The sequence below is a fragment of the Antechinus flavipes genome, chromosome 6 (genome assembly GCF_016432865.1).
Source record: "Antechinus flavipes isolate AdamAnt ecotype Samford, QLD, Australia chromosome 6, AdamAnt_v2, whole genome shotgun sequence".
Taxonomy (NCBI): domain Eukaryota; kingdom Metazoa; phylum Chordata; class Mammalia; order Dasyuromorphia; family Dasyuridae; genus Antechinus; species Antechinus flavipes.
The window spans coordinates 263,694,442-263,706,375 of record NC_067403.1 but is presented as its reverse complement, the minus strand read 5'-3'; the positions used below and the strand labels follow the sequence as shown (position 1 = coordinate 263,706,375).

Sequence of the window (11,934 nt, the reverse complement as noted above, 5' to 3'; positions counted from 1 at the left end):
GTGAGCTTTGAGACACTCGGGAATCGGCCAGGTGAGCCCGAGCAAGGGCCTGGCCCTGGGCAAAAGCTGAGTAACCCACACAACCCCTGCAAACAGGGACTTTTAGGGTTTAATCTAGGAGGAGGAGGGAGGGAGGGCCTGGCCCAGTGACTCACAGGTAGGACGACCTGAGGATCAAGTTCCGTGAGTGGGGGTGGGGGCTGCTGTCCTGGGCTCCAGGGTCTAGGCTCTAGGTGGGGGGTAGCCCAGATTTCACACTTAACTCTTCCTAGCTGTGGGTCCCTGGGCTAGTCACTTAATCCCAATGGCCTCATTGGGAAAAAAAGATTGGGGGGTCCCCCATTAGATTGGAATTCCTTCAGGGCAGGAACTAGATTAAGAGCCTACTAAGTGCTAGGGGATTCTCTGCATGGCAGAACCACCCCCTTAACTGGGCCAGGAAAGGTCCGGAGGCTGGAGGTGGGATGGGGGGGCAGGATTCTTGGGGGGCAAAGTCGGGGTTTAAGGGAAGAGGAGGCGGGGGACCCTCCCCTCGGGGCCTCAGTGCCCAGCGCACAGTTAGACTAAATGTCGCCTGCCTCTCAGAGAGGGCTCCGAGCGGGGGTGGGGCCTAGAGGAGCGAGGCTCCGCCCCCTCAGAGGCCCGACGTGTCCTGGGCCTCGATTGGGCGAGCGCAGCGAGGCGTGCCCTTCTCTGGCCCGCCCCCCAGTGGAAGCCGGGCTGGGCCGGGCTGCTCGCGGGCATCGTGGTGCATTGTGGGCCCAGCTCTCGCGCCTCTCGCACTGCCAGCCTCGGTCTCGTCCTGAGGGAGCGCGCGCCTCCGGCCCAGCCCCGCTCTCGCCGCCTCCGCTCTGCTTCCCGCGCGCGCCCCCGCGCCATGGCTTCCAATTCTCCCGTGAAGCGGCCACGCATGGACTCGGCGCTCGAGCAGCTGCGGCGCTACACCACCGTGGTGGCCGACACGGGCGACTTCCGCGGTAAGTCTGTTCCGGGCGGCTGAGCTCCGTCCTGCAGAACCCGCTCCCGTGAGCACTGAGTAGGCGCCTACTGTGCGCTGCGCTCCCCGCGCCCTAGAGCGGGACTTGAGTTCCCCGTGGTCCTGACAGGCAGCCTGGAGGCCTGAGCCCGAGGGACTGGGACACCCACGGGTTCGGGGCCTGCCTCGTACACCGTGAGCGCTTAATTAATGCAGTGCTGAAGGAGAGCGCCCCAGCCGCGGGGAAAGGCGGGGTCTCTGGTCCCTGGCCAGAGGCCCACGTGCTCCATCTAGTTGGAACTTCGGTTCTTCCCAGGACTGTGACGTCCCCTTCAAGCCCACCGCTCTCTGGCCAGGGTAGGAAAAGGGCGCCTCCAAGGCACCGCCCCTGCTGCTGGAGGGCCCCGGAGCTGCTGCTCGCTGATGCTAGCGCCCAGCTGCCAAGCTCCCAGCTGTTGGCAAAGCCGGGTCGCCGGGCAAAGGCCCACGTGTTCCGACTGATCCGAACTCGGTCTCTTCCCGGGACTGCCCCGGGGAGGCTTAAAGCCCACCGCTCTCTGGCCCGGGCAGGAAAAGGGCGCTCCCTCCAAAGGCAGCTTAGACCTTTCCCGGGGCTGTGAAAGCCCACTGCTCTCTGGCCAGGGTAGTAAGGGGAATTCCCAACGCCTGTCAAGCCTGTGTCGTCTGTTCCTAGACCACCCCAGAACTGCCGCTTGACTCCCAGCAAAGGCTGTCGAAGACCATTATCCTTCACTGAGAGGGTCTCCAGCCGAGCCGGCGGGCTGGCTGTCAGTCATCAGCTCTTCCCCATTTCTCATAATCAGCCTGTTTCTTCCCTTTTTCTCTCTCCTACAGAGAGAGTTAGTGCTTCCCTGTCTCTGGAGGTCACAGAGCCTACCCTTCCCCCTGCTGCTATCTGAGGAGAAGGAACTAGAACCTTGAGAGTACCTGAATTGCTTAGGGTCATGCTCAGAATTTGAACCTTGGTAGCTAGGTGGGAGAGAGAACTGGACTTGGAGGCAAGACCTGAACCCAAATCCTACCTTAGGTGCTTCTTCAGTGTGCAGCTCTGGGCTCTCTTTGAGTGTAAAATGAGGGTAATAATCGCTTCTACTTCAAGAATTGTGAGGATCAGAGGAGAAACTGGAAAGCACTTCCGTTCCCTTTTCCCTCTGGTCCCAGTCTGCTGCCCTAATCCTACTGTGTGTCCCTGCTCTAACCTGCTCTCACCCAAGAAGTCCATTCATACAGAAATTTGAGGCCTCAAAGCTTATATCCTTCAGCTGCTTCCTCCTAGCGGGAGCAGAACAGGTCAGGGCAGTGGTTGGGGCAGCCTCCCTCCTCTCATCCATTCTCAAGTGGCTGCTTTCCCTCCTCTTTCCTGTAGGTGGTTGAGTAACTGAAGGTGAGACAGGATCAAAGGTTGTCTTTGGGAGTGTGCTGTAAACCCTGCCTTCTCCCAGCTTGCAGCTGGGAGTCAAGAGAACCAGCATTTTCATGGCTGTGTCTTAACGTTCTCTTCCCAGCCATTGACGAGTATAAGCCCCAGGATGCCACCACCAATCCCTCTCTGATCTTGGCTGCAGCCCAGATGCCGGCCTACCAGAACCTTGTAGAAGATGCTGTTGCTTATGGAAAAAAGCTTGGGGGGTGAGTAACTTAGGCAATCGGCCCGGCAAGGTGCACCCCTTGCTCGTGGTTCCCACCTGAATCGCCTTCTGCTGCTACCAGCGGTAGAGGAGGCCACAGCCGCAGAGCTTTTGGGCCTGAGAAGCGGCAGCCCGGGGTCTTGGTCTGGGGTCATCCTTTTCTATTCTTGGACTTCAGGAGAAATCACACTTTACGGTGCTGTATGAATGCTCGCTGTCATTGCGAGAGAGCTGTTTTGAAGATACTTGTCAAGTGCTCTGCAAACCTTAAGTCTTAGAGGCATCCCAATAAGCAATGATAAACTATCTTCTGTTTTAAGGGGTGCTCTTATTCATTTGCTTTCATGTTCAATTCTTTCCCCCCCAAACATATTTCCACATTTATCATGCTGCCTGACAAAAATCAGACCGAAAGGGGAAAAATGAGAAAAAAACAAGCAATTAACAAGACAAAAAAGTGAAATGCTATTCTGTGATCCACATTCAGGCTCTCTCCGGGTGTGGACGGCACCTTCTATCCCAAGTCTGTTGGAATTGCCTTGATTCACCTCATGGCTGAAAAAAGCCAAATCCATCCCAGTTGATCATCACATGACCTTGTTATTGCCATGTGCAGTGTTCTTCTGGTTCTCCTCACTTCACTTGGCATCAGTTCATGGAAGTCTTTCCAGGCTTTTCTGAAACAATCCGTCCTTTATTTCTTCTAGACCAATAATATTCATTACCTTCATATACCATCACTTAGTCAGCCATTCCCCAGCTCATGGACATGCACTCAGCTTCCAGTTCTCTGCCAGCCCAAAAAAGGCCGCCACAAAGTTTTGCACGTGTGTGTCCTTTGCCCTTTTTAATGTTTGGGATTCAGACCCCAGTAAGCTGGGTCAAAGAGTATGCATGCTGTGGTGGCCCTTTGGGCTTAGTAACAAATAGCTCTCCAGAATGTTTGGGTCACTTCACAACTCACCAAGTTTTCCCATATCCCCTTCAACATTTATCATTATAACTTTCCTGTGAACTTAAGAGTTTTCTTTTTTTTTTTTCTTTTTCTTTTTTAGAAGCAATTGGGGTTAAGTGACTTGCCCAGGGTCCCACAGCTAGGAATTAAGTGTGAGTCACATTTGAACTCAGGTCCTCCTGATTTCAGGGCTCATGCTCTATTGCGCCACCTAGCTGCCCCCAGAGTTTTCTTTCTTTTTTTTTTTTTCCAGAGTTTTCTTAGTAGTTTAGAGCATTTTTTTTTTTCATATGACTAGAAATGGCTTTCTTTGTCTGAAAATTCTCTGTTCATATCTTTTGACCATTTACCAATTGGGGAATGGCTTGTCTCTCTCTATTTTAGGAATAATCAAAAACATTGGCTGTACACATTTTTTTTTCCCAGTTGTGTTTCCCTTCTTCATGTTTGTTTCAAAATGTCATTTCCCACTCTATGAGTTTTCCCAGAACAGAAATGTTCAAAAGAGAAAAAAAATATTTAGTAAAACCAACATGCCTGGCAATGTATGCAGTACACCCATTGTGTTCCACCTCCACAGGGAAGAGAGAGATGTGTTTCCTTATTTGTTTCCTGGGAATAAAACCTGGTGGTTCTAATTGTATCAATGGGTAGTGCACTAAAAACTTGGAATCAGAAGAGCTAAGTTCGAATGTGACCTCAGACAGTTACTAGCTGTGGGACTTTGGGAAAGTTCCTGTACCTCTTCCACCTCAGTTTCCCCCTCTGTAAAATAGGAATGATCATAGTCCCTACCTCGCACAGGCTTAGTGTGAGGATCAAAGGCATTAGCAGGGGGGAAGCACTCTGGGAGTAAGGCTCCTCCCATACTCATCACCCAGTGCTCCTGTTGGGGCTCTTGTTAGTGGCTGCCATCCTTGCCCTCACTGTGGGTTTGGAGGGCAGAATGAGAAAAAGGTTCCGCTCGCTGCACTCTGTGGCAGTTCCCCGGAGTCTTCCTTTGCTGGCTTTGACTTGTTCATTCTGTTCCTGCAGTCAGCCAGTCAGTCAATATACATCTCAAGCAACTCCTACCCTGCTCTGTCCTGATGTCTGTGCAGAGTGTTGAGGGTTCAAAGACAAGTGGGAGATGATCCCTGCCCTGAAGGGCCTCTCGCAGCCCGTTCCCTCGAACGGAGCTTTCTTCCAGACTGTTGCCGGGACGGTGGGAGCCTTTTGGCCGGCGGGAGCCTATTGGCCGGCGGGAGTCTATTGGCTGGCGGGAGACTTTTGGCCAGCAGCCACAGGAGAAGGGATGAGGGACTCCTTTTCTGGCCGGCGAGGTCCGCGGTCCTGTACGTGACTGGACCGTCGGGGTTTCTTTAGTTATTTCTCATCCTTTGCACACTTGCTTTATTTCTAATTATTTCCCACCCAGAAAGTGCTGCAAGCCCATCATTCCTGTCCTTGAGAAGCGCAGTCTTATGGGAGAGACAACAGGCAAACACGCCACATAGAGGATGAATAGGGATTAACAGGAAAGGCTTGGGAACAGAGGGGCTGGAGGGGCTTCCCGTAGAAGGGGAGATTTGAGTGGGGATTTAGAGGAAGTGGGGGAGGGGAGGGGAGCCAGGCTGGCAGAGTAAAGGCCGCTGGGCAGTGCAGTTGTTGGAGCAGAGGAGGAAGGGCATTCTGGGTGTGGGAGGGAGCCCAAGAGAATGCCTGGACTTGGCAGGGGGCGGCGTCCTGTGGCTCAAGACCTTTTCTGCCCTGCGGGTAGCTTGGTTTGGGCGCGCAGAGCCCTTCCAAAGTCCAGGTCGCCATCACTCGGACACTTTTGTCCATCATTGCCTGAGGTTGGCCGCTGCCTTTCCTTCCCTGCCCCTTCTGGAGGGGAAGCGCCCGCATCTTGCCCATGAAGTCGGGGGTTAGGACCTAAGCGTTCCCCTTGGTTCTTCTGCTGTCCTCCTCTCCTCTCCGGCTCCCACTTTCTGGGGCTGCTCTGGGCGTTTCGCCCTGGGGATGGGCGGTGCCCTGGGGGTCGGGCCTGGGTATGGATCGCGCTGAAGTGTCTGGGGGTTCCAGGTCCCAGGAAAAGCAGATCCAGAACGCCAGCGACAAGCTGTTTGTGTTGTTTGGGGTGGAGATCCTGAAGAAGATCCCAGGCCGGGTCTCCACAGAAGTCGACGCCAGGTAGGTGGGCCTGTGCCCCTGGGAGCCCTCCTGGGCCAGAGCCAAGGTCGGGGGCAGGGGACGGGCTGTGGCAGCCTTGGGGGACCCCCTCCCTACAGGGGGCGGCATGGATGCTGGAGCCAGGGCCCCGGACTGGGGGGGGGGCAGCCTCCTCAGCATCTCCTGTTCCCACCAGGTTGTCCTTTGACAAAGAAGAAATGGTCCAGAGGGCCTTGCGCCTCATCGAGCTCTACAAGGAAGCCGGCATCAGCAAGGAGCGCATCCTCATCAAGCTGTCCTCCACCTGGGAAGGGATTCAGGCCGGAAAGTAAGGAGCCCCTGGGGGGCCCAGCGCCCACTGGTGACTGCCCCTCCCCCTCACAGCAGGGGGGGAAACGGAGGCCCCAGGTCAGACCTGCCAGTTAGGGCCCCTCCCCCCAGGCAGGAAGTAGGAGCCTTCACCCTCAGCCTCTGAGGGCTCTTGACCTTTGAATGGAAAGGGTCAGCCAGGCTCCCGCTGACAGCAGTCAATCAAGATGTGCTCGGGAAAATGGCCACTGTGTGCCCCCTCCCCCAGGCTAAATCCTCTTTGTCCTTTGTTCTCCGAGGGGGCCATGATGTCAAGGAGGGGGCTATGATGTCGGGGAGGGGAGGGTCCTGTGACATCGGGGAGGGGGCTGTGATGTCACGGAGGGGGCCGTGACGTCTGGGAGGGGGCCGTGACGTTGGGGAGGGGGCCATGATGTCGGGGAGGGGACGCTGCAACACACAAGAGAGTTGGGTTGGAGGGAGGGAGGCTGGGCGGGGCAGCAGCCTCCCCTCTGGGAGGGGGAGGGGAGGCTGCCGGGCTCAGCCTGGGAGTCAGACAGCGGCGCCGCCCCCAGGGGCTCCCCAGGGTCAGGGGGAGCTGACCCCGCCCGCTCTCTCTGCCTCAGGATCCTGGAGGAGCAGCATGGCGTCCACTGCAACATGACCCTGCTGTTCTCCTTTGCTCAGGCCGTGGCCTGCGCCGAGGCCGGCGTGACCCTCATCTCCCCCTTTGTTGGGCGCATCTTGGACTGGCACGTGGCAAACACAGACAAGAAATCCTACGAGCCCCACGAGGACCCAGGTGGGGTCTGGGGGCGGGGCTTCCACAGGAGGGGTGGTCTGAGGGGCGGGGCTTCCACAGGAGGGGCGGGCTGAGGGGCGGGGCTTCCACAGGAGGGGCGGGCTGGGGGCGGGGCTTCCCCAGATGCTTGATTGGAAGTGGATCCGGGGAGGGGTTTTGATCCTGGGGGAGGGGCTGGAGTCGTTACTGTGGGTGGGGGGACTGCCCTTGAAGACCCCGGCCCGGGACAGGGAAACGCAGGCTGAGCTCCACAGGGCGCCGGAAGGGGGCAGACTCCGGGCCTGGGGCAGCCGGCCCCTCGCGGAGGGGGGGCAGCGGGCGTCCCTGAGGCTGGAGAAAATTGTGCCGCAGGCGTGAAGAGCGTCACCAAGATCTACAACTACTACAAGAAGTTTGGCTACAAGACCATTGTGATGGGCGCCTCCTTCCGCAACGTGGGCGAGATCAAGGCCCTGACGGGCTGCGACTACCTCACCATCTCCCCCAAGCTCCTGGGGGAGCTGCTCAAGGAGAACGCCAAGCTCACCCCCGTGCTCAGCGTCCCAGAAGGTCGGTGCCCCCCGAGGCTGGGGGGGGGGGCGGTCAGAACCCCCGGGCGGGCGGGGAGTCTCCGGGCGGTGACCGCTCAAGGCCTGTGGCCCGAGCGCCGGGTGAGGGTGGGGCCGGTCTGACGGGGCGGGGGGGGGCAGCTTGGCCAGGATCCCGCGCTGGCAGGGAGACCCCCCCCCCCAGCTGAGCCCCTCCCCCCCCAGCCCAGGCCAGCAAGCTGGAGAAGGTCCACCTGGACGAGAAGGCCTTCCGCTGGGAGCACAACCAGGACCAGATGGCCGTGGAGAAGCTGTCCGACGGCATCCGCAAGTTTGCCGCCGACGCCGTGAAGCTGGACAAGATGCTGCAGGTGGGGGCGCGGGGCTGGGGGGCAGGGGGAGGGAGGGAGCGGGCGCTCGGAGGGACCCGCTGACCCCAGGCCCGCGCGCCGTTTCTTCCCAGGAGAGGATGTTCGGCGCCGAGAACGGGAGCTAAGGGCCCCGGGCCGGACGGACGCAGCCAATTGGGAGTCTGGGCTGAGCTGGCGCAGCGGCCACAGGGACGGAGCTTCGGGCGATGAGGCTCGGCGGCGCTTGGATTTTTATGTCAGTTTGCCTAATGCATTAAAAGGATTCCTCACCACGGACCATCTTTGTCTGGCTGCCCCTGCCCCCCCCCCCCCCAGGGGTCCCAGGGACTTCCGTGGGTTCCCTCATTCAGGCCTTCCTATGCCCCTGGGACGCAGGAGCTGTCGTTTCCCCATTTCACCAATAAGGAAACCGAGGCAGCCAGAAACTAGCGCCAGAGCCAGGGGGTGTCGGAAGCAGGACTGGAACTCGGGGTGCTCTGCTGCCCCCCCAAGGCTCCGGGCACCGTGGCGCCCCCCAGTGACTAAGGCAGGCATTTCCTGGTGGGGGGAGGGCACTTGGGGCTGCCTAGCAATAGTCTCTCCAGAGAAAACTCGTGAGGGAGGAGACCCTCGACAATCTCCAGGGTCTGGGGCTGCCAGGAGTCCCAGGGAAACGGAGTCTGAATCTAGCCATGACACTTCCTAGCACTTGCGTGTCCCCCCCCCCCCCAATGGAGTCTGTAAAGTGCTGAGCGCAGGGCCTGGCACCCAGGAGGTGCCTAATAAATGCTTCCTTAGGACAGGTGGGGCAGGGCCATGCTGTCTGCCTCAGTTTCCTCATCTGTCCAATGAGCTGGAGAAGGGAATGGCCAGCCGCAGGATCTTTGCCCTGCTGCCCCAAGTTCCCGGGCACCCGGCCCTTTTATTGTGGCCCCGCAGCTGCAGCCAGGGGGAGGGGTCTCCCGGCCCACCCAGAGGAGCTGGGCCCGAGCCTGGCAGCCCCACCCGGGCCTTGCTTCCTCCCAAGGGTCCCGACCTCTGCAGCCCAGGAAGAAGCTTCGGGGCCTGTGGGAGAGACCCAGAGCCTCCTGACCCCTGGTCAGCCAAAGGTCTGCTCCCTCCTGTTCCGAGGGAGGGGTCCCGGGGCCCATTTGGGCCAGGCCTGATCCAGGCCCAACACCCACATGTCCCCGCCCCTAAACTCTGCTCTCTGGACTTGGGGCGTCGGGCAGGAGCAGGAGTTGGGGGTGCTCTCCGGGCCAGGCAGGAGCCATCGGGGAATGTGCATTTCGACGGGTTCCTGGGCGTCTCTAGGCTGCGCAGCCAGGACCGTGGCCCCACCTTGGGCCCGAGGCTGAGAGAAGGGGAGGAGTCGCCTAGGGCAGAGCCGCAGCCGGGTGGGGCAAGGAAGGGCCATGCGTGGGGGCGCAGCACCCCCTGGTGGTAGAGTGCGCGAGGGCCTGCTCTCACTTCTCAGACCTGGGAAGGGGCTATTTCTCGCCCCAAAAGCTGCTCTTGGACGGCCGGGCCGGGCCCAGAAACTGGCCTCCGCCTCCCAGGCCACCCGTAGTCCTCCACTTCCTGGTCGGGGGCAAGGAGGCCAGAATGAGGAACATCACAGCGCGCACTCTCAGAGCTCTCAGGGTTTGCAGAACTTCCCTATGTTGTCTCCTGGGAGGCAGGCTCCTTTTACAGTTGGGGAAACTGAGGCACTGTCCAGTGCGCCACCGAGCTGCCTCGGGATCTTACACAATTTGTTCTCAGACCCCGTCTCCAAGCCAAACCAAGAAGCATTTATTAAGCACCTACTGTGTGCCAGGCACTGGGCTAAGCACTAGGGACCCAAAGAAAGGTAGGACCCTCCTGGCTTCCTCCCCTTTCAATCTTCTTCCCCTCCCCTCCCCCTCAGTCCCTTGATTGGTCTCATCAGTGCCTGAGAACTTAATTATCTCTGTGCAGATGAGCCCCAGACCAACACGTCCAGCCCTAAATCCCCCCCCTTCCTCCTCCTGTCTCCTGCCCCCCCTCTTCTCTCTCCCCCCTCCTCTCTCTCTCTCCCTTCCTCTTTCTCTGTCTCTCCCCTCTTCCCCCCTCTCTCTGTCTCCCCCCTCTTCTTTCCTCCTCTTTCTTTCTCCATCTCCCCCCTCTTCTTTCTTTGTCTCCCCCCTCTTCCCCCTTTCTCTTTGTCTCCCCCCTTTTTTCTCTTCCCTCCTCCTCTTTCTCCCTGTCTCCCCCCTCTTCCCCCTTTCTGTCTTCCCCTTTTCTTTCTCTTCCCTCCTCTTTCTGTCTCCCCCCTCTTCCTTCTCTGTCTTCCCCCTCCTTCTGTCTCCCCCCTCCTTCTGTCTCCCCCCTCCCCCCCCCCTTTCTTTTTCTCTCTGGCTCCAGTCCCTGCTGACCAGCATCATCATCTGGGCCTTTCATCAGCTTCTTATCAACCCTCGAAAGAGCTCATCATCTTCCCCCCCCCCCCCCCCCCAGTCAGCCAGGCTGCAGCCTCGGTAATCTGAGACCTCCCCCCTCAGTGGCCCCGCCTCCATCTGTCACTGAGCAATCTCATTTCCAAGCCCCCAGACCCCCCTCGGAGCCTCGGGTCCCAGGGTGACCGGCCTCCCTGCCTCCGTCAGTCGGGGGAAGGCCTCAGTGTGATGCTCTGGGTCTGTCCCCGCTCACTGCAGCCCAGAAGGGCCTCTGTCCTTCAGCCTCCGTTCTCGGTGACTCCACCTCATTTTTTGTTGGGGAAACCAAGGTAAACAGGCCCGAGTGCAGGGCCTAGGGTCTGAGGCTGGATTTGGGCCGGCCCCAACTAGTCCCGTGCTTGGGCTCCTTTCCCATTTATTTCCAGGGGACTCGATTCTTCCTAGAATGGAAACCCTGGGGCTCTGCTGGCCCGGGGGGTTCCGGGTGGGATTGGGCTGGAACCTCAGGCCCCTCCCTTTGTTCCCAGGGGGCTGAGGAGGCCGAGGAGGGAAGTGGGTGCGGGGAGAGCCTGGCCCCTCGGCCTTCACTCACGGGATGGGGGTCTCCGAGCCTTGGGGGGAGGAAGGGGGGCGGCCAGCCCCGAAGGCTGATCTCCTGGGGCCCCGCAGCAGCTTCTGGGGCTCCTTGCCAGCGTTTCAAAGTCTGGGGGACCCCTGCCACTGCAGGTCAAAGGGCTCCGCGGGGCCCAGCCCAGGCCCCCAAAGACCCGTCAGCCGGCAGGATGGACGAGGCTCCCTCTTCCTCCATCACTGCGGATGCCCCGCCCTTCCCTGCCCTTCTCTCCTCTCCGGGACCCTCTGCTCATCTTCCTGGCTCGAAGCAGCGGGTCTTGCAGAGAAGTGGACCCAGGAAGGGCGCCTGGCGGATGGGGGCACCAAAGTGCCCTCCTGGACCCCCACAGAGCCTGAGGGGGGAGACTAGCCAGGCCCCACCCACTGAGGCCCAAGAAGCGCTTCCAAGGCTGCCCTGACCCCCCCAGACCTGGACCCCCCCTATCCAGGCCAGGAGAGGCAGTGAGACCCGGGCGGCCAGAGCCCGCCCTCCTGTGGGAGGAGCAGGGGCGTTTGGGCCCAACTCTGCCCTGCCTTTCCTCCAGGGGGGACAGAAAGGAGCCCCCTGGTGGTCCTGGGCGCTGCTTCCCCAGGGCCTTGTGCCCTGCTGCACTGGGCCCTCATCCTCTCCCCCTCCCCTCCCTCCTCCCCTGCTCCCAATCCCCATCCCTCATCTCCTCCCGTCCCTCCCCTCCTCCCTCTAGGACTCAGTGAGACCCAGGGGCCTTCCTGGAGGTCAGTGGGCTGGGGCCCAGCGCAGGCCGGGGTTAAGGTTGCGCCTCCCCCCACCTCCATTTCAGGTGTGAGAGCGCAGAGGAAACTCCAGCTGGCCCCCCTCCAGACCCCGGGAGCTTCCGCAGGGCCCGGCCTTGGGAACAAGGCGGCTCTGTTCGTCTGAGCCCGCTGACGCGGGGGGGGGGGGAGCCCGCGGCCTCTGCCAAGGACTACGGGGTGGGCGTGGGTGGGAGCTGAGCTCTGGGAGGGCCCCGGACCCTGATCCCTGCCTGTGCAGCCCACACGGGCCCCTGATGGGGGGGCTTGGGGCCCCCTGCTGTGTGCGGGCCTCCAGGACCCCTGCGGCCGTCTTCGCTGCCAAAGCGCCCTCCCCCTCCCCCGGCGCCCCATTCAGTAAACTCCCGGCTCTGGACGAAGCCCAGTCTCCGGCTTTCACAGAGCTCCCCGCTGC

At 60.1% G+C, this 11,934-nt stretch overlaps 1 protein-coding gene across 1 annotated transcript; it reads left to right on the top strand.

Moving 5' to 3' along the window:
- Positions 1-746: 746 nt before the first annotated feature.
- TALDO1 (transaldolase 1) lies at positions 747-8,012 on the top strand. The gene is made up of 8 exons (XM_051964237.1): positions 747-977; positions 2,503-2,626; positions 5,645-5,752; positions 5,928-6,059; positions 6,667-6,842; positions 7,194-7,391; positions 7,595-7,740; positions 7,833-8,012. The coding sequence occupies exons 1-8, from the start codon at positions 878-880 to the stop codon at positions 7,863-7,865; spliced, it is 1,017 nt and encodes a 338-aa protein (XP_051820197.1). The 5' UTR covers positions 747-877; the 3' UTR covers positions 7,866-8,012.
- The last annotated feature ends 3,922 nt before the right edge of the window (positions 8,013-11,934 follow it).